Below are 25,264 nucleotides of genomic sequence, written 5' to 3' on the forward strand. Positions count from 1 at the left end.
AGGTTGCCCATCACTGTCCTATGTTAAACTAAGTAGCAAAGAAAGCTACCTTTATAAACTCAAGTCCCACAGAGCCTATGAGTAACCAGAGGAGCTCTGGGTACTAACATAAGCAACATTAAAAGCTTCTCTAGGCCGGAGCTCCAGTGGCACAATCGGTTAGCGCGCGGTACTTATAAAAGCTTCTCTACTTTCTCATTCAAGCGGGTCTGTGGCTCTTCTTAAGTCTTTATCATCCTATCATCATAGCTTTCATACAGAAATACTCTCCTTACAGTTTTATATCTTTCTACTGGAATCCTTAAACATAGCTGCAGATTAATCTTCTTACCTCACTGCTTAGAAACCTTTGATGGGGCCCCACCGACTGACCTCTACCTTTCTTAAATCCTATTCACCACTACTTTTTCTCATGAAACCTCTATTCTTCTAGCCAAACAGTATACTACTTCCTAAAAATGTGCCATGTCCATTTGTCTCTCTATGCTTCCTGGTGCATTCCATTTCCCTGGTCAGGAGAACTTTCTTATCTTTTCTTCAAGGGCTACCTCAGTTCTCAACATCACTAAGTCCCTATGTACTTACTCATTTTACCAGCCAAGTGACTTCGTAGTATATAGCTCCTGGGCTTATATCTGGTGTCTAGTTGTTTCCCTGACTGGAGAAGGTCTTTGAGCATAGGGTTTTACCTGCACCCAGCACAGTGTTCCATGAGTAACAATGTCCTGAAAACTACCATGTGTATTTTTAAATGCCTCTCATTCTTTGATATTGCTCCCTGTTATCAAATAAGTTGTTAATATATAATCTTCCAAATTACTGATTCTAATGCTTATAAAAGTTCTCAGAAACCAAAGTAATAACTTCTTTATATTAATGAGTAATTTACATTCACATAGGAAAATCGTTCAACATAAAAAGATCCCTCAAATTATGTTACTTGTAACACTTTATGGCAAATAATTTAAATCAATGATATATGCTTTAAGTACAAGTTACCATAATGTGAATTTCCACCTCTCTCTTTGAAAGCAGTTCCTGAAGGAGTTCTATTGCATCTGGTTGCCAGACACTCCCAACCTATTTGGGAGAAATAAACGCAGATTTTTTCACACTTTCACAAAATAATTCATGAAGTAAATTAAGACACATCAAAAGTAGCAATAACGACATACCATTAGATAGTACAAAATATATAAGCAGTTTTTAGAGAATATCATGGGTGTATGATAGAAATGATCTTAGGAAACTAGTATTTGTATGAGCTTCTACCATCACACCCTTTTAAAGCATCTTATGCTTTAGAAATATGTTTTTGAAAAGGCCAATATGCCAAAGTGGTGCTTGAACAATATGTATTTTATTACAGAGGCCTACAATATGTGTTTTATTACAGAGCAGTGATTGCTATTTTTCACGTTAAGAGCAAGGAACTGGGGCTTCCTGCTAACACCATGCCCGTGAGCCACGTGGAAGTGGACCCTGTACCCGTCAGTCCCTGGAACGATGGCACTTCTAGTGACATCTTGACTGCAGAACCACCAGGAACCCTGAGCCAAACCACCCAACTAAGCTACTCCTAATCCCTGACCACAGAAACTGTATGAGATTTTTCAAAAGTTTACTGGTAATTTGGATCACAAGTTTCAGCTTAGTTTTATACAGCAAAAGATAATTAATACACACTTCTTTATCTGACTTCCAGCTTCAAATCTATTAAAATTTTATTTGATGAAGGAGTAACACATTTTTACAAGTTTATGCCTTCCCATCTATGAAGATATTATGTCTCTTCATTTATTCAGATGTTTTTATATCCTTCAGTATAATTCTGTAGTTTTCTTCATAAAGTCCCTTTAGCTGTCATATTATTATTTTTGTTACAACTGAAAGGGATTTCAAATTACATGCTAATTTCTAGAAAATTACTGTTAATAAAAAACAATATTTAAAATTTAATCATGCTATAAATTACTGTTTACTCACAGGTATGGTATGATAGAGCTGACAAGGAATACAAAACTGGGGTGTGTCAGGATATAGCAAAATAGGGTAGAGATGGCATTGTGGGATCTTCTCAGTGAGTCCATGATCTAAATATTGTACCTGAAACAGGACAAATGCAGTTTCTATGTAAAACTTACTATTAAAGCCAAGGGACAGAAGAAACTCCTGTTGTTCTTTTTAGAAAATATATATTAAAAAGATATCTAAATCTGGACTTGAAAAATCAGAAAAAAGCAACATCATATCTCCTCATCCTACAGGGTATTATTGTCTAAATTTTTTTATTACACATAAGCCAGAGTATTTTTTTTAATATGTTTTTATTGATCTCAGAGAGGAAGGGGCAGGGAGAGACAGAAACATCAATGGTGAGAGCGAATCATTGATTGGCTGCCTCCTGCAGGCCCCCTACTGGGGACTGAGCCTGCAAACCGGACGTGTGCCCTTGGCGGGAATCAAACCCAGGACTCTTGCAATCTGCAGGCGGATGCTCCATCCACTGAGCCAAACCTGCTAGGGCTGTTTTTTGTTTTTTTAAACTGGTTCTTACTAGATTTACAAATTCCCTGAGAATAATCAATTTTGCAGAATAATTTTTAAATTTTGTTTTGTTCTCTCCCTCCTAAATATGTTAGAAGTACTGATTTACATTTAATAAAGGAATATTTCTCCAATTCTCAGTATTTCTCAAACAATTTCACAGTTTGGGAAACTCTCTATGCAATGCTTCCTTCTTGGGTTGTCTTGGCAATCAGCATTTAAAAAATGAAATACATCACAGAGATGTAAAGTACAGCATAGGAAATACAGTCAGTAATCCTATATAATAGAAGCCTAATATGTAAATTGTCCCCTCGGGCGATCATTCGACTGGGAGACCGGGAGTTCAACCACTCGCTATGACATGACTGACCACCAGGGGGCAGCGCAGAACATGGCGGGTGTCAGCGATGTACTGCGACCTCTTGTTGGCTACCTGGGGGCGGGGGTGACAGGGACAGAGGTGCGATGAGAATGTGGGGTGTCTGCTGAGCTCGCTCTCACTCCCCGCTACCCTCCCCCAGGACTCCAGGGCTCGCGCACCAGGGAATCCCCTGCGCTCAGGTGCTGGGTACCCACAAGGAGCTCGCCCCACACCCACGTGGCCTCTTCTGGGTGAGCCAGGCTGCAGCTGCTGGGACTGCAGGGGCCGGCCAGACTTCCCATGGGTTTGTGCAGGAGCCAGTATGCAAGGCTGGCTGGGAGAGAGTGTGTTGCCCGCCCAGCTTCCATGCGGTGCTGCTGGGCAGCCCAGAGGTGTCCTCGGCATCTGGCCGCACTCACTGCATCTCCATGTGGGGACTCGGGTGCCGTGACTTACGTGGAGGGGGCATGAGGGGGCCCTGGGGCCCAGGTGCCACCCAGGGCCCAGAGGTCAGCATGGACCTGCCCTTCCATGCTAGACGCTCGCGCTTTGATCACCAGCCTGGCCTAGGGACCGCACCCATGCACAAATTTCGTGCACTGGGCCTTTAGTATTGTAATAATTAGGTATGGTGTCAGGCCGGTACTAAGTATCAGGGAGAACACTTTGTAAGTTATATACATATCTTATCACTATGTAATTCACCTGAAACTAATATAATATTGCATGTCAACTGTAATTAAAGTTTGTTTTTAAAAAAATGAAAGAGTTGAATAAAAAATATGAGTATATTACATGTAGTTAGAATATGGTTTCATGTAATGTTTATTTCTTCGTCTTTTGTTGTTAATCCTCACCTGAGGATATATTTTCCATTGATTTTTAGAGAGAGTAGAAGGGAAAGAGGGAGGTGGAGGGAAGGAGAGAAACATCAATGTGAGAGAGACACACAGACTGGTTGTGCCGCTACTGAGACAGGGATGGAATCTGCAACCCAGGTAAGTACCTTTGACTGGGAATCAAACCCATGACCCTCCAGTGTGCAGGCTGATGCTCTAACCACTTGACAACACCAGCCAGGGTGTAATGTTTATTTTTTTTTACAAATCACTTTTTTTTATTAAGGTATTATATGTGTACATATCTTACCCTTGCCCCCCCACCCCACTCCCATATATGCCCTCACCCCCGCGAGTTTTGCATCCATTGGTTATGCTTATATGCATGCATACAAGTCCTTCGGTTGATCTCTTATCTTCCCCACCTCTCCCTAACGTTCCTGCTGTAATTTGACAGACTGTTTGATGCTTTACTGCCTCTGTATCTATCTTTTTGTTCAACAGTTTATAATGTTCTTTATTATCCATAAATGAGTGAGATCATGTGGTATTTTTCTTTCATTGACTGGCTTATTTCACTCAGGATAATGTTCTCCAATTCCATCCAGGTTGCTGCAAATGGTAAGAATTCCTTCTTTTTTATGGCAGCATAGTATTCCATTGTGTAGATGTACCATAGTTTTCTGATCCAGTCATCTGCTGATGGGCACCTAGGCTGTTTCCAGATCTTAGCTATTGTAAATTGTGCTGCTATGAACATAGGGGTGCATATATCCTTTCTTATTGGTGTTCCCAGTTTCTTAGGATATATTCCTAGGAGTGGGATTACTGGGTCAAATGTTTATTTCTTAATGTCGATCATAGGTTAAACTTTGAAAGATATCAGGTTGGGAAAGAACCAAGATGGTGGCACAGGTAAACACCTTTACTTGCTGCCTCTCACAACCACATCAAAATTACAACTAAAGGGCAGAACAACTACCACCCAGAACCGTGGGAAAGCTGGCTGAGTGGAAGTTCCACAACTAGAGAGGTGAAGAAAACACATTGATACTGGTAAGAGGTGCGGAGGTGCGGAAAGGGCTGGCACCTGCATGTGCTGCTCTTTTAATCGGGAGGGAGATATAAGCACCCGCTTGCTCTGAACTCCAGTTCCAGGCAAGACTCTGGGGGACCGAGACAGATAAGGGGAGAAACTGGACTGTCTGGCATCGGGACAGGAATGCGAGGGCGGCTTTCTCTTAGAGGTGCTCGCAGCGGTAATTGTTCCTGCATGGGGGCGCGGGATGTGGAGACTTGAGGACCTCTCTGGTGCAGGGCTGACTGGCAGCCATTGCTGTTTGCTCCGCCCTGGTGATTCCCAGAGACCCCACCCCACCCAATTTACAACCCCACCCAAGCTGTGTGCATCGGCTTTTGCATATGAATGGCCTGCCCTTTCTCCGCCTAAAAACTGTCAAACTGCAGCTGGGTCAGAGAGCCCCAGAGCTTCCAAAAGAAGGCCCGAGGCTCGGCAGCAGCAGCCTGCCTTGCTTCACAGCTGGGCCTCGTCTGGGCACTTCAAAACCCCATACAAAGAGAGGGAATCTGCAGATGTCTCTGTAGCTCCTGCTGGGCGGCCCCAGACAGTGGCTGACCTTGCACCTCCTTAGAGATCCAAGAGCCAGTGTATCAGTGGTCAGAGTGAGACCATACTGGATTACAACTCTTCACGTCCATAAGGGACACACTCAAGGGGCAGACTCAGTGACCACCAAAGCCCCACTGAAGCAAGTCCTGCCCCATAAGGGTGTCTCCTGCGCAACAAATCTTCCAGTGTAGACACAGCTGGTCGTCACAGCAAATTGGCCTGGAGGTCAATTCCTCCCAGTGATACCAACAGCAATCAAGGCTTAACTACAACAAGATTGTGCACACAGCTCACAAAGGGGTGCACCAAGAGTGTCCACCTCAGGTAACTGGGGAGGCTGAGTCCCTGGGCCCTATAGGACACCTAGCACACAAAGCTACTCTACCATCTCAGGAAAGCAGCGAAAATGCGGAGACAAAGAAACAGGTCAAACATGAAAGAAATGGAGGAAAACAAACGACTGGATATAGAGTTCAAAACCACGGTTATAAGGCTACTCAAGAATCTTCTAGAAACCTCCGAGAAATTTAGTGAGACCCTCAAGGATATGAAAAAAGGACCAATCAGAAATTAAGCATATACTGACTGAAATAAAGAATAATATACAGAGATTCAACAGCAGACTAGAGGATCCCAAGAATCAAGTCAAAGATTTGAAATACGAAGAAGCAAAAAACACCCAACTGGAAAAGCAAAAAGAAATAAGAACTCAAAAATATGAAAATAGTGTAAGGAGCCTCTGGGAAAACTTCAAGCATATCAACATCTGAATTATTGGGGTGCCAGAAGAGAGAGAGCAAGATATTGAAAACCTATTTGAAGAAATAATGACAGAAAACTTCCCACACCTGGTGAAAGAAATGGACTTACAAGTCCAGGAAGCGCGGAGAACCCCAAACAAGAGGAATCCAAAGAAAACCACACCAAGACACATCATAATTAAAATGCCAAGGGCAAAAGACAAAGAGAGAATCTTAAAAGCAGCAAGAGAAAAACAGTTACCTACAAGGGAGTACCTATAGGACTGTCAGCTGATTTCTCAACAGAAACTATGCAGGCCAGAAGGGAGTGGCAAGAAATATACAAAGTGATGAATAGCAAGAACCTACAACCAAGATTACTCTACCCAGCAAAGCTATCATTTAGAATTGAAGGTCAGATAAAGAGCTTCACAGACAAGAAAAAGCTAAAGGAGTTCATCATCACCAAACCAGTATTATATGAAATGCTGAAGGATAGTCTCTAAGAAAAGGAAGAAAAAGGTAAAGATAAAAAATTATGAACAAAGTGACAACAAATACATATCTATTAACAAGTGAACCTAAAATCAAATGAATAAAAAACCTGATGAACAGAATAGACTGGTGAATGTAATAGAATCAGGGGCATGGAAAGGGAGCAGACTGACAATTCTCAGGGGGGAAGGGGTTGTGGGGGGTGCGGGAAGAGACTGGACAAAGAGCTTACATCTATGGACGAGGTCAGTGGCGGGGGTTGGGTGGGGGAGAAGGCCTGGAGTGGGGTGGGAACTGGGTGGAGGGGAGCTATGGGGGGGAAAAAAGAGGAACATCTGTAATAATCTGAACAATAAAGATTTTTTTAAAAAGAGAAAGATATCAGGTTAAGGAATGAAATGTGTATTGTGTATACTTGAAAGGTTAAAATGACCACAGGAAAATAAAAGTGATGATTAAAGTATTAAAATACTTTGAAATTAATTTTTAAAACAGAAAAAATAAATTTACCACCATCTTATTTACTTTGATTCCATATATATAAAATTCATGAGTTATAATAAATTAGTAAAAGTCAATTTCAGTTCACTTTTGTATTAAAAAGGGGTTATCTAAACAATTCAAATGTATGTGAAAATGAACTCATGTACATATAAATATATGAATCTGTAAATATTCATAAGCTTAAATACTCACCCCAAATTTGAAACCACTTTATTTCTATTGAAAACATTTAAAGCTTGTAGTCCAGTAGAAAAAACACAAGATTTAAATCAGAAATTTAGAAATCAGATGCTAAATTTCAATTTTCCTATTAGTAAAATAGAAATAACCTATATGTACAAACATGAATGCACATATGTGAAAGAATCTTATAAAACCAGAAGTGCTATGTAACTATTAGGTATCGTCATCAAATAGATGATAAACCCCATGAAAATCAAAAGGAAATTTTCCTCCCCTCCTAAAATTGAAATTTTAAAGTGCTGAATGGCTCATGATTTAGTTGCTTTGCTTTGTAAATACATTATTAAAATGGAAGTATTCTTATGTATCTTTTTATATACACATTTTTTTTCAAACTATACAGCTCTTTCTAAAGCTGTTGTATGAAATTCAAGTGCTATATCTCAGTATTCTGAAAGTAACCATTATCCTGATAGGGCAAATTAATTGGGCTGTAAATGAATTTGCTAAGGAAATATGTAATATACTGGAAAACAAGCTGTTTTTACTTGACATCATGTATACAAACAGAGCTTCCAATGACAAATAAGTGATACCATTAAAGTACTAGTGGCCAAATCTCTACCTGGAAATATTTTTTGGTTATTCAGGTTAATACTTATACTTAAAAAAACACACAGAAGAAAATAAAAAATAAAAACAAAAATTCTTATGACAAATAAATATGTAATACATTGACCAGTCTTCCTATAGGATTGAATGCATTAAAAAATGTTTTTATCAAACTTTCATGTATTTAGATTTAAAAGGCCACTTAATGTTATAGCATTTAAGCTTTAAAATAGTTACAAAAGAGTATCAGACTTACCCTGATAGTGCCACCAACGACTTCGATTACCTTGCCTCTATACCACATAGTATCTGATCCTCTTACTGCACAGGCTTCTCCCTTTTTCCAGAAATAAGGCTCCAAAAGACCAAGGCATTTTAAATTACTTTGAATTTCATTCATCATTTTTATTAGCTCAAATTCTGAAGAAATTATTAAAAATAGAAAGTACTTAGGAAAATTCCTACCATTTTCAAAGTAAGTCATCACTAACCTTTAATAATTTTATCATTTAGATATTATAAAGAATTAAAAATCAGTCACCATATATAAGAGCTTTAACAAAAATCTAATTCAGTCAGTAGCTTCTATATGTTTCAAAACATACCACTGACTAACAGCATGTAAAGAATTATTCTGCTCTCTAGTCGTAAGTATAAGCATTCTTTTGGGAGTGCAAGAATCATGAAAAACTCTAGTTATGTACCAGAGAGCATAATATAAAGGAACTCCTTTAAGATGTTATTTTGTTAGCACATCTAAGTAAAATAGAACATAGTTATGTATTATTACTTGATGCTGAGATACAGCAGAATGTTAGGATATAAAATTAAAATTCTAATGCTATTTATTGCTAATTGACCCATTATTTCCAGAGTAAATACATATCCCCATAACTGATAGCATAGAACACAGGCTCTGAAATTAGTTTCCTTAATAGTTCTAACACTTTAGTTGAGTGATCTTGGTAGTTCCTTTACCCCCCAAATCTGTTTGTTCTTCTGTGAACTGGGTGTAATAGTGCTTACCTGCATTATCAGGATTGTGGCGCAATAGATGTAAAGTGTGTAGTACACTGCCTGGCACATTATAGTCAAGCAGTTTTAACTATGACTATGTACACATGTCTGGATTAACTACTAGTGCTAGAGGTCTCAAACATTGTTCACATCTTCTAGAAGGGTTTCTTGCCTCTAGAATAGCCAACTACACAGATTTATTTGGTTTTTCAAATTAAAAAATAATATTTAGGAGATCAACAAATGAAACAAAAATTTAAACAAATTCATAGCCACCATCACCTTATCCATAGGTGGACTTACTATGGAACTAAAAGAGATTAAGTCACACTAGAGTTGTTGGGAGTTATAGAGTACTAGAGGCCCAGTGCACGAAATTTGTGCATGGGGGGGGGGGAAGTCCCTCAGCCCAGCCTGCACCCTTTCCAATCCGGGACCCCTCAGGGGATGTCTGACTGCCAGCTTAGGCCCGATCCCAGGGATCGGGCCTAAGCTGGCAGTCAGACATCCCTCTCACAATGTAGGGCCGCTGCCTCCTAACCGCTTGCCTGCCTTCCTGATTTCCCCTAAATGCTTCTGCCTGCCAGCCTGATTGCCCCCAACTGCTCCCCTGCCAGCCAAGCTGCGGGACCCCCAGGCCTCACTGCGTGGAGCAGCCACCAGGCCCCTTCTCCGCTGTGCACACGACCATCTTGTGGTGGCCATCTTGTGATGACGTTGCGTGAGGGTGTTACGTGACACCATCTAGGCTTTTCTTATATAAGATTCTGGACATGACTAGGTTGTAAAAAGGAAGAACTTGTACGTAAGCTTAAGATCTCAGAAAAGCCTGAATATTCATTCTCAAAGGGCCCTGAATCTCTAGTCATTTGTGGTAATTTCTTTTCACATTCTAAATGAATATAAAATTTTATATTCTTTTTTCTTAGAGCCTCCAAACTTGCATAGGTACCTTTTAAAAGAATTATCCCCTTAAGATGTGTGGAACCTGGAACCACCACCATGCTTATTTTAAGCTTAATGTCTATTCCCAATGTCTCAATAAATGGTTGTTATATGCTAGGCATTGTGAAAAGCACTTTGCATTTATTCTTTCATTTAACCCTCACAAAACCCCAGTGAAAATGAGGTTGGAAGAGGTTAAATATTGTCCAAAGTATTTCAATCCATGTCTATCTTACTAGCTAGGACTTATACTGATGAATCCTACATAACATAAAAGATCTTACCTGACAACTTAGGCACCACAAATACTGTTCCATCATCACCAATGCAACTGACTACTGCCTCAAATACTTTCATATTAGGAATAACTGGTGGTTTATAGCATCCAGGGGTTCTTGGTTCTAAAATGTTCTCCTTAAATGCAGACACCTTGTGTTCACTGATAACATCAGCAGCTTTTTTGTCAGGGTCAAAGTTAATTTTAATACACTTAGTAACCATTGAATCTTCTTGTTTCAGGGGGATTTCCAGAGACTTCTCAGATAATGAATGGCTGTTATCTAATTTATTAATTCTGTAACATCCAAAAAAGAATACATCTAAACATGAGCAATAAAAAGTTCTGGAGAAAACAATATAAACAGAACCCTTCTAATATAAAATTTGCTGTAGTCTAGTCTAATTTGTTACATGAAAGGAACATAATTTAAGTTATAATGAAAATTACTTTAAATTATGAATGAGCATAATAAAAAAGGAATGATTTCACTTAAATGTTCTATAATCTCATATTACATGCTATTCTCTCTTCAAATCTCATAAGTACATCTTAAGTATTATAAGTCAACTAGATGTCCATGGGAAATAAAACACCTTCATGTTGGTTCTAATTTAGTTCACATATACACATGGCAAGTTATCAACATTCATAAAATAACACAAAAGATAATATGAGTCTCTTAAAAATATAGCACTATTCAGATTAAATGTTAATGGTAATATGCTATATACACTCCATTTTTTAAATTTCCTGTTATTCCCTTACAATTATAAAAAAGTATGCTTACAAAAAAGAATCCTAGAAGGAGATATTATCATTGCTTATATTAGCAGAATTTATAGCAGATTTTTGTTTCATCTACTTTCCTGTATTTTCTTTTAAAAGGAAATAAACATTGATAAAGTTACATAATTTCGCACCTTCCACAGCTCTCTTACAGTCCTCAGCCTTGAGACAGCTGGTAGTTTCACTTCCATAAAAGCAGATACTATCTATCAGTGCTATTAATTTGCCCAGCATTGTTCATTTTAACATTTCTTTATCAGGAATTGCTTTAGTCTAAAGTCAGTGAACCAGAAGAGACACACGTGGGACTAAAGATGCAGGGGCAGCTGCAGGCCACTGCCCAGCATTAGGTTAGCACCTAGCAGGCATGGCTGACCACCTTATGACCCATTTCAGTTCTGATTTTTCATTCTCCTTCCATTTCATCAGGACTGAAGTCCAAATAAGAGAACATGTAATAATCTATAGTAATAAAAGCATAATATACTAATTAGACTGGACAGCTGAACAACCTTCCGGACATCATTCCAGACATCCTTCCAAATGAAGCTGCTGTAGCGGGGGCTGAGGCAGAGGTGGTTAGGGGCAATCAGGCAGGCAGGCGAGCAGTTAGGGGCGATCAGGCAGTCAGGTGAGTGGTTAGAGGTGATCAGGCAGGTAGGCAAAGTGGTTAGGGGCGATCAGGTAGGCAGGCAGAGTGGTTAGGGGCGATCAGGCAGGCAGGCAGAGGTGGTTAGGGGTGATTAGGCAGGCAGGCGAGCAGTTAGGGACGATCAGGCAGGCAGGCGATGGTTATGGGCGATCAGGCAGGCAGGCAAGTGGTTAGGGGCGATCAGGCAGGCAGGCAAGCAGTTAGGAGTGATCAGGCAGGCAGGCAGAGTGGTTAGGGGCGATCAGGCAGGCAGGTGAGTGGTTGGGGTGATCAGGCAGGCAGGCGAGTGGTTAGGGGTGATAAGGCAGGCAGGTGAGTGGTTAGGGGCGATCGGGCCTAAACTGGCAGTTAGACATCCCCTGAGGGGTCCTGGATTGTAAGAGGGTTCAGGCCAGTCTGAGGGACCCCCATGCACGAATTTTGTGCACCGGGCCTCTAGTACATCAATAATTTCCATAGACCTCTACATCTAGAAGGAGAGAGAGTAAAGGAAGCTAGGGCTATTGCAATATCATGATCATTCTCCCCATGGACCAAAAGTACTTTAACTGCGAAAGACGTACCTGAAAGGATCTTTAAATGTAAATATTGTTCCATTACATTTTTTGTTACCCATTTCTGTTTCACAAAAACACATTTTTGGTGTATACCAGAATTGTCAACATAAAGCTTAAGCATTTCTGTCTAAGCCTATGAAGCCAAAGGGTACAGATCTGGTACCCACTGTACCATCCGCTCATCTCCTTTCCTTTGGTTTGGAGTATAAATGCCAAAGCAAGGGGAAAAGTAGAGAAGCAAACATGTCAGTTTTAAGAGGGGTTTAAATATGCAAGAGCTGATGGGGTCGAATAAAGGAATTGGCAATCATGAAGGAATCTGTTTCTGAGCTGGCTCCTTTTATATATCATTTTAAAGAGCAAACAAGATGCAATTTAGGTTTGAAAGCACACAGACATGAAAGCATACAGGTAAATAAGAAGCCTTCATCACAAACTGATGTAAAAAAAAAAAAAGTCCATACCTCCTTTCTCTCAAGGCCAAGCCCTTTTTAATCAAATATTTAGAGACATCAACACGCTCTCCTTTTTCATTTCTGCAAAAAATTTTCACAGGTAATGGCCATGTCGTGTCGTTTTCCTAGTGGTTCAAGAGCAGACTAAGTGTGAGACACAAAAATGAAATCTCCTACACAATATACTTTGTTTTTTGTTAATCCTCTCCTGAGGATATGTTTCTATGTTTAGGGAAGCCCTCTAAGCAGAAAGAGTGGGAGGGAGGGAGGAAGAGGAGGAGAGGGAGACAGAGGGAGGTGGGGAGAGGGGACATGAGGGTAAGGGATAGAGGGAGAGAAGGAGGGAGGGAGGGAGAGAGGGAGAGGGAGAAGGAGAGGAAAAGGGAGATGAATGGAGAGGAAGAAAGAGAGAGAGCGCGCGCGAGAGAAGAGAAGAGAAGAGAAGAGAAGAGAAGAGAAGAGAAGAGAAGAGAAGAGAAGAGGAGATGGAATCTGCAACCCAGGAATTTCTTGACCAGGAATCAAAACCGAGACCCTTTAGTGCACGTGCTGACACTCTAACCACTGGGCAATGCTGGCCAGAGCTACACAATATACTTTTCACAGGCATTTCTTCCACATTTCTCCAAGCTAGAAAGGCAATTCCCAGGCAAGTACTTTTTTTTCCCCACCCCAGAGAGGGGAGTGGGGAGCGTTACACCATCAGTTATAAGTTCTCTATTCTCCAAAACTCTGCAAATTATAGATTGAAATATATTTTTCCAGTTGTGGCTTTTTGTTTTTACTATAAAAAGCAAAAGAACTACAAAAAATATTTTGTTTCATATAAATCATAAAAATGAAGAAAGTACACACAGAAACAAAAGTAACATGGGAAAATTACTTCTATATGAAAATTCTGATTATTAATGCGATAAAAGGTATTAGAAAATGTAAAGGAGGCAGAGTATTTTTTAATGTACTAAAAAGATATATCATATATATACATACATATATATGTACATATATATATACTCTCTCAAATCCATAGTCACACATACACTTTTTATGAAACAGTTTACCTGACTTCATTAGAAACCCAACTAAAGTTTCCAGTTTGAAAGAATATCAAAAGGCTTCAGAAATACACTCTAGCACACATAAATTGTTTTGCAGCATGCAAATTATCAACTCAAGAATATTAAATGCTTTGATTCATTCATATGGTCATTTATGTTACATCTATTACCAAATAGGTATTATACCTTAAAATAAGACCAAGAATGTTTGCAAAAAAAAATCAGTTTGCTGTTATTTTGTCAACAAGAAAATACATGGAATTGTAAAAAACATCAATGAAATAATCAGTACATATCTATTGGAACCCCATTGCACACCTGTAAGATTATAGTTGCTACAGCTCCAGTTAGGTACAATGAAAGACAGTCACAAGCTGTTGCTGTCCACTTGTCACTCCCACCAGTTGGTCTAAAACAAAAAATGACAACTTGTTTTGTAACAGCATAGGACACAAAAATAAAATAACCACCAGGTACATATGTATTTGAATCAACTGCATATGTAGTAAAGAAATTAATTTAAGCATGGATTTGTGTTTTTCTTCCCCATTTCATAGCCTTTTGTTCATCCCTCTATTCCAATGATGAGATAGTTCCTTGTGGGTAAGATAAAAAGAGGTTGGATAAACCAGTAACTTTAAATGGTCCATTAGGTTTTTATAATAATACTAGTGGCCCAGTGCACGAAATCGCATGCAGTCGGCTGCCTGCTGCTTTTGCGGGAGCCACCGGGAGCCATGCTGCTTCTGCAGGAGCTGGCGGGAGCTGCACCACTATTGTGGGAGGCGGGGGCGAGCCGTGGCCGCCCATGGGAGCCAGGAGGGAGGGACCGAGAGGTGCTCCATGCATCTCCTGGTGACCGGTTGGACATGCAGCCCCACTCACCTGCACACGCCTGCTGTGCACGCAGCCTCCTGCTGATGGGTTGTTACGCATGAAGGCATAACAACCATTTGCATATTAGCCTTTTATTATATAGGATTGAAAGGGTTTGGGGATATTTAGCTTTATTTTTGAACAGATTTGTACTATTCCTACTTGTGCTATCTGAAAAATGTACACATACATATATACTAGAGGCCCGGTGCACAAAATTTGTGCATGGGGGGAGTGTGTGTCCCTCAGCCCAGCCTGCACCCTCTCCAATCTGGGACATCCCTCTCACAATCCAGGACTGCTGGCTCCCAACCACGCGCCTGCCTGCCTGCCAGCCTGATCACCCGCTAACCACTTCCCTTCCAGCCTGATCGACACCTAAATGCTTCCCTGCTGGCCCAATTGCCCCTAACTCCCCTCCCCTGCTGGCCTGGTCATGCCTAACTGCCCTCCCCTGCTGGTCAGGTCGCCCCTAACGGCCCTCCCCTGTAGGCCATCTTGTGTCCACATGGGGGTGGCCATCTTTGACCACATGGGAGTGGCCATCTTGTGTGTTGGGAGTGATAGTCAATTTGCATATTACCTCTTTATTATATAGGATATCTTTCAGCCAAGTAACAGTAATTGGCTAGATGGATTTGCTTCAAATTAGGGAGAAAATGCTATAATCCCAAATTATGAGCTTCCCTACATAATGGTTAACTGCAGGTAGTACACCAAAGCACCAAGAAAATGATCCCCCCCACAGGCCTTAAATAAAGATGGATCTGCTACCCCATAGTGAATAGTAGATAAGTCTTACCTAGCAATAGCTAATGACTCTTTTTAACCTCTGCAAGGAAGGCCAATTAGTTTTTTGGCAACATTGTTGCTTCAGTGACTGATTTTTGTCAACAGGAGATAGAAATGTAGGTATTTCTGATTTTTGATAGGTATTCTGATTTTTGTCAACAGGAGATAGAAATCCAAATATTTATGTGGCACCTGTTTTTTAAGAAAACGTTGATAAATAGTTCAAAAATTTAAAAACTTTCTGTAGGCCAAATACATGATGCACATTACTTGAATCTGGCCCACAAACTGCAAACTACAACCTGACATAGAGATACGCTTTCAAGTTTACAAATAATGAATTAGAAAGAACAGCCTAGATGTTAAAAAACAATATTTGAATTTCAAGCCAATTAGATGAAATCTGACAGGAATAAATGTAAAACTGTATTTTGGTGAAAAAAACAAACACACGAATGATTTAAGTGTATAGCAAGCTATAGTTTCCTAGTAAGTTCCAGCAAATAAGAGCAAGTGTCACTCCTATGAAGCCCCTCGATGTGGAAAGCCCATGTAAACACATCAAAGCCTATCTTGCCCTCCAGGTCAGTGCTGGGTCTTTGGTTGTAAACTCTGATTTGTTTCAGCTGGTGATATCTCCTTTGGGGGAGATGGGGCATGATAATTCTGATAGTCAACAAATAGAGACTGATGTGCTTGGAAGTGTCTATACTATCATTGTAAAACAAAGTAAAATGGAGTTACAACTCAGATCATTGGGCTTTTTACTAATATTCACAAGGTCTATGCAAGTTCAATGAAAACTGCTTAAGAAATTCAATCTAACTCACCTCCACAAAATACAAATTTAAATACACTATGCTAACCAAATGTAATTTAAAGAATCACATTTAGCCCTGACTGGTTTGGCTCGGTGGATAGAGTGTCGGCCTGCGGACTGAAGGATCCCAGGTTCGATTCCGGTCAAGGGCATGTACCTTGGTTGCGGGCACATCCCCAGTAGGAGGTGTGCAGGAGGCAGCTGATTTGATGTTTCTCTCTCATCAATGTTTCTAACTCTCTATCCCTCTCCCTTCCTCTCTGTAAAAAATCAATAAAATATATATTTTTAAAAAGAATCACATTTATAGTTTTAGTGAGAACTGCTCAGAATGCACCTGAAACAATTCTTCCAACTTAAACCAGAAAACATTTGGAGAAGCAGGAAAAATCTAAAAATCATGTTATTTTAGGATTATTTGACAAAACTGTAGTAGCCTGGAAGAAAAAATAGTCTTAGTGGAATGTGGTATCGACCTTCCCATATCTGATGGTTAGAAGAGTCAAGAGGTTTGTTTGTGAGACAAAATAAGGATGTGTGGAAGACATGAGGAGACCAACTGCAATGCAGCGTAAGGAGATATTAGAAACTGGAGCTGCCTAATAGACAAGTTCCCTTGAGGGTAAATACGCTCCACAGCACTGGAAGTTTTCCAGCAGGTCTTGAATGTATATGTACTAGGACAGGTGTAAAAGAAATTACTGTCATGACACCTCTAAGTTGGATTCCAAGCCTAAGATTCTATAATTCTTGTTACAAAGACACTATAGCTTTATTGCCATGGATTTATCAATGAAGGAAAGTCTCTAAGAATAAGGAATTTGCCACTTCTTTATTGTTCAGAAAGAAGTCTGAGGATAATTAGACACATGCTAAGTGCTCCTGTGACTACTTTCTAGCCTGGGAAAACCATAAAATTTGGGTCAACACTGAGATTTATGAGAGCCATATTGAGTTTTACCAAATATTTCCTCTTTAATTATTTATTCAGAACAGACTGTATTTTGCTATATCCCTTTAAGCTATATCTTATTTATATATTTTTCTTAATAGCTGAAGATTATCTGAATATTTTCTTTAAAATCTGGTGAATTCACCTTTAAAAAGTTATTATGATAATTTTCAAACATATTCAAAAGCATAGAGAATATAAAAAATCTGATGTATCTATCACTCAGCTTCAACAATTATAAATACATGACCAATTTTATTTCATTTATACTTCTATATATCCTAATCCCTGATTATTTTTAACCAAGTCCCAGACATAACATTTTATTTGAAAATATTTGTTTGTATTTCCAAAAAAGTATTTTTAAACAAACCTAATCACAGTATTATCTCATCTAAAACATTTAATAATCTTATATAATAAAAGGCTAATATGCAAATCAACCAAAAGGCAGAATGACCGGTCGCTATGATGCACACTGACTACCAGGGGGCAGACACTCAACGTAGGAGCTGCCCCCTGGTGGTCAGTGCGCTCCCACATGGGGAGCGCTGCTCAGCCAGAAGCCGGGTTCACGGCTGGCCAGCACAGCAGCAGTGGCAGGAGCCTCTCCCACCTCCATGGCAACGCTAAGGATGTCGGACTGACGGCTTAGGCCCGGAGTGGGCCTAAGCCATTAGTCGGACATCCCCCAAGGGCTGGACATCCCCCAAGGGCTCTGGGGACCCCCCTCCTCCCGAGTGCATGAATTTCATGTACCGGGCCTCTAGTTCTTTAATATAAACCATTCAGATGGTGGTTATTTTTTTCTGATGATTCCAAAAGACTGAATTGGTAAACAAAGCCCATGTATCGTGAATGGGTGATATGTATGATTGCCCCTTTCATCTCTTTCCCTTGCAACTTTCTGTCGAAGAAACTGAGTCATTTGTCTGGTAGTTTCCATGGTCTGAACTTAGCTGCTTGCATTGCCACAGTGTCTTAACATGTTCCTTGTATTTCCTTTCAATTCATAGTGAGGTCTAGACTCTTGATTAGATTCAGGCTTGTATTTTTTTCCCCCAGCAACACTATTCATAAGTGGTACTGTGTACTTCTATCAGGAAGTACACAATGTCTGATTCTCTTTTTGTGATGTTAGTAGAACTGTTAACTGTCGTCTAGATTCCCTTCTGTGTTTATTTGGGTTATAAAATGATGCCATTCTAATGATGTCACTCTTCCTTTGTTAATTGGAATATTTATAAAAAATAACTTTATAAGTTGAACTGTAGATCATATAGGAAAATCAAGACAAAAGCTCATTTCCCTTATTCACCACTTTTCGGAATAATGAAGTGATTCCCTAAAATCCTCTAAAAGTAACCAATGAGGTTTTGTTTTTTTGTGTTTGTTTTTAAATCACTTTATACTTAGGGATTTAAACATATCAAATGCTTTACCAATTACCATTATCCTACTGATGCTCAAACTGTCCCATCTTTGGTCAGTGAAAGTTATTCAGGTTGGCTGAATTCTTTTGTCATAATCCCAATAATCCTTTATAGCTTTCTTGCTTTTTGCTAGGACAAGATATTCTAGGCTCATATTGTACATTTCCTGCCCCAGACCTAGAATTGAACATTTTCCCAAAGAGCATCAATTTCTGTTGAGGGAAATGGCATTTGGAGGCCTCAATTTGCATATCAGCATAGCTCATGACTTGGGCCTTCATGTTATAAGGCTAAAAAAGGTGATTTTGTTTGTTTGTTTTTAACAATGAAAACACCTCAAGAGTTTCTGTTGATATTTCTAATTCAAAATCAGGAGTACAAGGTAAGTTAACCTTAGTCTTACACCTTTATCACTGTACACCACACCAGTTCTTAACAATATGTACGTAATTACTATTTTGACTTACCCCACAATACATGCACAGTAGATTCTACAACATTACAACCCACTTTGAGATTAATGAAAACAACTGATGATTGCGGGTAGGGAGGAGTTACTTTTTTGTTCTTAGGTTATATTCTGGTAAGACTGTATAGTCAACTTACTGTGTTTTAAGTGTTTTTGAAAAAGTTCCTCTTTGAAAGTCTATGCCATGGTATGTACAGATAGTGAATTACATTTTTCTTACCATTTTACTGATTTGTTTATATAACATATTAATATAGTTCCAATATAAAATCAATATTGTTAGTAACCTCTTTTTGCTTTTCCCCAACATTTTATTTGAAGTACTTACTCCTAGTTAATACCAATAAGACAAACAGAAAGTTTATTCAAGTTTTCATAGGTACTCTACTTTCTCCCCTCATTTTTGAAATTGTGTCATATTTACTTTGCATGCTCTACTGTTTCCCTAATAATTATAATTTAATCATAGTTCTGAGGTAAAATAAATGTAATGTTCACCACCAGTCCTTATTTCATAATCTCTCATATCTTTTTACCTAAAGCTTGTTCTCTTACAGATTCCTCAGGAACAACACTCCTGAGTGGTCATATAAGTTTGTCTGTAGTCTTTGTCTTGAAGGTCAGTTTGGTTGGACATAAAACTCATAGCCTGCCACTTTCTTTTGAGTATTTAAAAAATGTTACTGCAGTATCTTCTGACATAAAGTGTTGGTGATGACAGTGTGATTTTGCTTCTTTTAAAAGTTCAATATTTTTATTAGATAATCTCTCAATGTTGACATTCCTGATTTCCCTTTCAATATATAGTTTTAAATTGTCTTTTATTTTAGAAACACTTTCTTGAATTGGGTTTTTAGCATTTGGTTCTATTTCTTTTAATTTTCTTCTTTGAAATTCCTATTACATATATGTTAAGTCTTTTTCTTTTTTGTCAATTTAGGTATCTTTTGTTTCCTTTTGAATCCTTTGGATTTTTATTTATTTTTTTTAATTTCAAAAATCTGTCCTTATCTTGTATTTATCTAAGGCATTGTTTATTTGCATTTTTTCTAGATTAGTCTACATTTCTGATAGAATTTTCTTTTCAAATTCTTTCCTGAGTGTTATCTTTTTCAAATCATCCTTTTTCTTTTTTAAAATCTTTATTGTTGAAAGTATTACATGTCCTCCTTTTCCCCCCATTGACCTTGTCTAACCCACCTCCCCCCCCCCTCACCCCAGACCTTCACCACCCCAAATCATCCTTTTTATGTAATACATCTTATTTCTGAGTTTTTCTAATTGTTTTATGTTGTTCTTCACAGTGTCTATCCTTTACAAAAAGTTTTAGTTCGCCAAAACCGGTTTGGCTCTGTGGATAGAGCATCGGTCTGCGGACTGAAAAGTCCCAGGTTCGATTCTGGTCAAGGGCATGTACATTGGTTGCGGGCACATCCCCGGTAGGGGGTGTGCAGGAGGCAGCTGGTCGATGTTTCTCTCTCATCGATGTTTCTAGCTTTCTATCCCTCTCCCTTCCTCTCTGTAAAAAATCAATAAAAATATATTAAAAAAAAGTTTTAGTTCATTCTGAAATGTCAGATTATAGTTTATTGTATTGTAAGCATGTCATTTTTGGCTCCTTATTCCTTTTTTTTTTGGTTAATCCTTACCAGAGGATTTTATTTTTTTCATTGATTTTTAGAGAGAGTGGAAGGGAGGAAAGGAGAGAGAGAGAGGGAGAGAGAGAGAGAAACATCAATTCGAGAGACACACTGATTGTTGCCTCCCACACATGCCCCAACCAGGGCCAGGGATTGAACCTGTAACCCAGGTACATGCCCTTGACTAGGAATAGAACCAGCAACCCTTTGGTGTCCAGCCGATGCTCTAACTACTGAGCCACTGGCCCTTATTCTTTTTCCTCATAATAATTTGCATGGAATTCAACTGTAACTCTTGCTTTTGATCATGTTTTAAGTAAAATAAACTCTCCTGTGCTTAGGAGAAAGGGGTGGTTCATGTTGCTTTTCTAGCTTCATGGCTCTGTTGTGTTGCTTTCCCAAAGTGACAGAAAATGGGGCCTCATACTTGCTATTCCTACTCCTCGGCCCTGCTTTTATCTGTATCTTTTCTTTGCCCCATTTCTTTCTTGCTCAAATCAGGCTCTTTTTCCCAGCTGTCTTTCCTCAGTTGTATGGTCATAGAAGGGAGCTGAGATGGCTGAGAGCTTACACAGCTAGGAAAGCTCCCGCACCACAGCACTGGCACATTACAGGTCTCTTGCATTCAACTACAAAGTCTCCTGCATTACTCCTTTCTCTGTTTGGGTTGTTGTTCTCATACTGCCTCAGTGAAATGCTCTTCCTAATTCCTTTTCTCAGAGCTGTTGGCAACCAGTCAGCTTTCCCTCCACATGCGCCCAGACTACTGCTGACGTCACACAGGTTGGTTTCTGTGTGCCACACCTATTTGTATTTGGGAACTCAGAGGTGGAGCCTTGTTGCCTATTTTTGTTGTAGGTGTTGACTGTACAGTTTTTAGTTGTGCTCTGCGTTTATGGTAGGATTCTAGTAGACTCAAAAACTACACACAATGCTATTTTCCCAGAATCCTCTCTAAGTCACTCTTTTTGGTAATTTACCCATTTTTAGCTTTCCACATAATCCTATGCTTATGAAATACATTTTATTTCTATTTGCTTGGTTCATCAAGTTTTTTTATTTATTTAACACTTTGAATTTTATGAAGATACCTGTCACAACCACCTATCTCTACTTCCTTAATACCACAAAAATACATGTGCTCCAAATTTTTATCTTTCCCTCTTCTTTAAAACCTTAAAATTAACTAGATTTTATGAAAGTTTCAAAATATATTAGCATAATTAAAGTTGAACGGAACCCATCCCAAAGGAAATATATTTAAAATCACATTGAATAATGAGAAAATTTACTCAGCTAAAAACTACCTTATATCAACAAGAGAGCATTCCAAACATAATCTTCCCATTGTCTTTAGGTTTTCTTGAAGTTCTCTTAAACAGTTAATATTCACTACTAGTTCAACACCCACGTCATACAGCAAGACCTATGAAAACAATAACTTTAAGTCTATGGAAAGATAATACATAAAAAATTTTTTTGCAAATGAAAAGCTTCATAAAATTGGATTAAGTAAATCCAGGATGAAAATACAAAATGCATTTACATTCATGACTATATTTTTAACTCTGCATTTACCTCTACCAATGTGTCTGTAACCATTCTGATGATCTGGCCTCTTCGCCACTGATTGTTATCTGGAATCTTAACAGCACAGTGCATATCATTTTCCCATTTAATAGGTTCCCATTTTGAGTTTTCGTAAGCAGCTACCATCTTTTCTTCTAAACTACGTAAAGAAAAAATATTTTAACTTTCTAAACCTTTTCTGACAACATAAAATTCTCTGACCGCATGTCTACTCCAGCCCAACTGAATCTCTTTCTTCCTTGATTACCCACACTATTTCCACTGTAGGGTCTTTGAACTAGCTCTTCCCTCTGTCTGACATGAACTTCCCCCAGATATCTTCATGGTTTACTTTCCTCGCCTCCATTAAGACCCATTTCAAATGTCACTGTCTCTGAGGTCTTCCTGGATCATTCTAAAATTATCTTTCTCCCAAAATGCTTTATTTTTTCTATTGTTTTTATCACCATCAGCTATACTAAATATTTTATTTTTTCACTGTTTCTCCCTCTACTAGAATTTAAGCTTTATAAAGCAAAGACTTGTCTGTGTTTTTACCACTGTAACCCAACACTTAGAACACTAGCTGTCAATTAGTGCTCAATAAGCATTTGTGGAATGAATAAATTCTAATATAGTGAAGTTAGCCAGTAAAGATAGTAATTATATATTTTTAACTAGTAAAAAGTAGATTATTTAGCTGAAATAATTTATCTACCTTTAAATTTCTACATTTATGCCCTAACCGGTTTGGCTCAGTGGCTAGAGCGTCGGCCTGGGGACTGAAGGGTCCCAGGTTCGATTCCGGTCAAGGACATGTACCTTGGTTGCAGGCACATACCCAGTAGGGAGTGTGCAGGAGGTAGCTGATCGATGTTTCTCTCTCATCGATGTTTCTAACTCTCTATCGCTCTCCCTTCCTCTCTATAAAAAATCAATAAAATATATTTTAAAAAAATAAAATAAAGTTCTACATTTATGACTTCTAGATCTTTGAAATAAAATATAGAAAAAAGAATAAATCATATGCAATATGTTTTCCTTATTTCATATACCTATTAATTAAGTTTTCTGTTAATAACCACTGAACATAAATCTTCTCAGGAGATACTACATTACAGATATGCACAGGCAGTTCCTTATTGTAAAGAGACTGAAGATTCTCATTAGGTAGAGATTTTGCCGTCACAGAATTTAAGTTGTTTACTTCATTTGAAATAATTTCTTCTGGAGAAGGATCCCACACTTCAGTATGCTTTTTGGAATTATCTTTGATGGTGTACCTGAAAAATAACAAAACCCATTAGCAAAAAAAGTAGTTCACAAAGTATTTGTTTGCATTTGCTTAGATAAAGAGATGAATGAGTTTTAGCTGTGACTCACTACTTCACAGTTTTGATATATTAAATAGCAATTTTAGTCTTTTAAAAAAAGTTATTAAATACCACCAAAGTAAGCACAAAAAGAAAAACCTAAAAGCCAAACTTTCTATCTTAAAAACACAGTTTAAAATACCAACTTTTGCCCTGGCTGGTGTGTCGGGATGGGGGGTCACCAGCTCGATTTCTAATCAGGACACATGCCTGGGTTTCAGGGGTTCAGTCACCAATTAGGGTGCATTTGGGATGCAGCTGATCAATGTTTGTCAGTTGGGGTACATATGGGATAGAGCCAATCGATGTTTCTCCCTCCTCTCTCCCTAAAAGAAAAAAAGAAAATGCCAACTTTGGCCCTGGCTGGTGTGGCTCAGTTGGTTGGAGTGTCTTCCCCTACACAGAAAAGTCATGGGTTTGATTCCTGGTCAGGGCACATACCCAGGTTGCAGGTTTGAACCCCATTGGGGCACATCAACCAATCTCTCACATCCTCTCTCTCTAAGATCAATAAAAGCATGTCCTTGGTGAGGATTTTTAAAAAGTACCAACTTTGCTCATAATTTCACCATTTCCCATTGATATTTTGTACTCACCAAGACTTTTCAGTTTTTTGATAACTTGAATATTTCTCCTCGACTAAAAAGTATCAATATTTGCCAATTAAAATGCAAGTGGAAAACAAATGCTATTAAAGGGTGTTAGGAGAAAAATTATTAAATAAAGAGTTTAGAATGTTTAATATATCTGATTAGTTCAGACTCTAACCACAGATAATTAGATTCCATTTTCTACTTCTATAAAGGAAAAAGTTATTTCCTTTCACCATAAGTTTGAGATTTAGCTAACCAAGATGACCGATTTTTTTGCTGCTAAATCTAATGGACAGTTTTCAGTCCTTATTTGACATGAACTCTGAGCACTACCCAACAGCATAACTCAAAGAAATACCAGTTTCTATGACCAAGAAAGAACTGTACCTCTAACTTTTGGCTACAACAGAAGTAATTTAATTATTTGACATACGTCCATGTAACAATATTAATATTGATGAGTAACTTGAGGGCATGTTTTCAGTTTGACACATACATTTTATCTTCTACTGTGTGTTAACCATACTTTATGACAAGATGGACAATATTTTTAAAATTTCAGCTTTACTGAGGCATAACTGATATATGACATTGTAAGATATTTAAATGATACATACATATTTATCAAAACCATAACAATGCACCTTAAAAAGGATGAATTTTTATTGTATATGTTATATTTCAATAACTTTGACTTAACAAAACTCAGTCTAATATATTTAAGAGTTTCCTTTCACCTCTTTCTCCTCCTCACTTAGGACCTATATTGGAAAAAGGACAGGCCCTCTCTCTTTTGCTACTAGTTCTTCTAGTGTTAGGGTGGGGAGGGGAAGCAAGACCACACACTGAGCACATGATTGCAGGCCTCTGCTGGGTGTCATTGCTTCTCTGGCTTACCCTTCTCTGGGTATTATCAAATATTGGCTTTCTTAAGGGCTATATGTGGGAGTTCTTCAGAAAATCATAAAGGGCCACCCCACTGCATAAGTCCCTATTGTGGAAGAATTGCTTTGTCTTGACTCCAAACCCTCCCAATCTCTTCCTCACCACCACTCTGCCCTTCTGCTTCTAGGGTCATCGCAA

At 38.7% G+C, this 25,264-nt stretch overlaps 1 protein-coding gene across 1 annotated transcript in view; it reads right to left on the bottom strand.

Moving 5' to 3' along the window:
• RNF17 (ring finger protein 17) overlaps nt 1–25,264 on the bottom strand; it is a gene marked incomplete at its 5' end in the record, with an annotated part of 170,164 nt that overhangs the window by 28,180 nt on the left and 116,720 nt on the right. Inside the window, 9 exons of the mRNA XM_079773503.1 lie at nt 1,000–1,080; nt 1,987–2,106; nt 8,171–8,334; nt 10,161–10,450; nt 12,616–12,731; nt 13,983–14,073; nt 21,954–22,072; nt 22,225–22,375; nt 23,271–23,498. Of these exons, the coding sequence (XP_079629629.1) occupies nt 1,000–1,080; nt 1,987–2,106; nt 8,171–8,334; nt 10,161–10,450; nt 12,616–12,731; nt 13,983–14,073; nt 21,954–22,072; nt 22,225–22,375; nt 23,271–23,498 (1,360 nt within the window). The remainder of the gene's footprint in view (nt 1–999; nt 1,081–1,986; nt 2,107–8,170; nt 8,335–10,160; nt 10,451–12,615; nt 12,732–13,982; nt 14,074–21,953; nt 22,073–22,224; nt 22,376–23,270; nt 23,499–25,264) is intronic.

This window comes from Cnephaeus nilssonii (assembly GCF_951640355.1).
Source record: "Cnephaeus nilssonii genome assembly, chromosome: 6".
Taxonomy (NCBI): Eukaryota; Metazoa; Chordata; class Mammalia; order Chiroptera; family Vespertilionidae; genus Cnephaeus; species Cnephaeus nilssonii.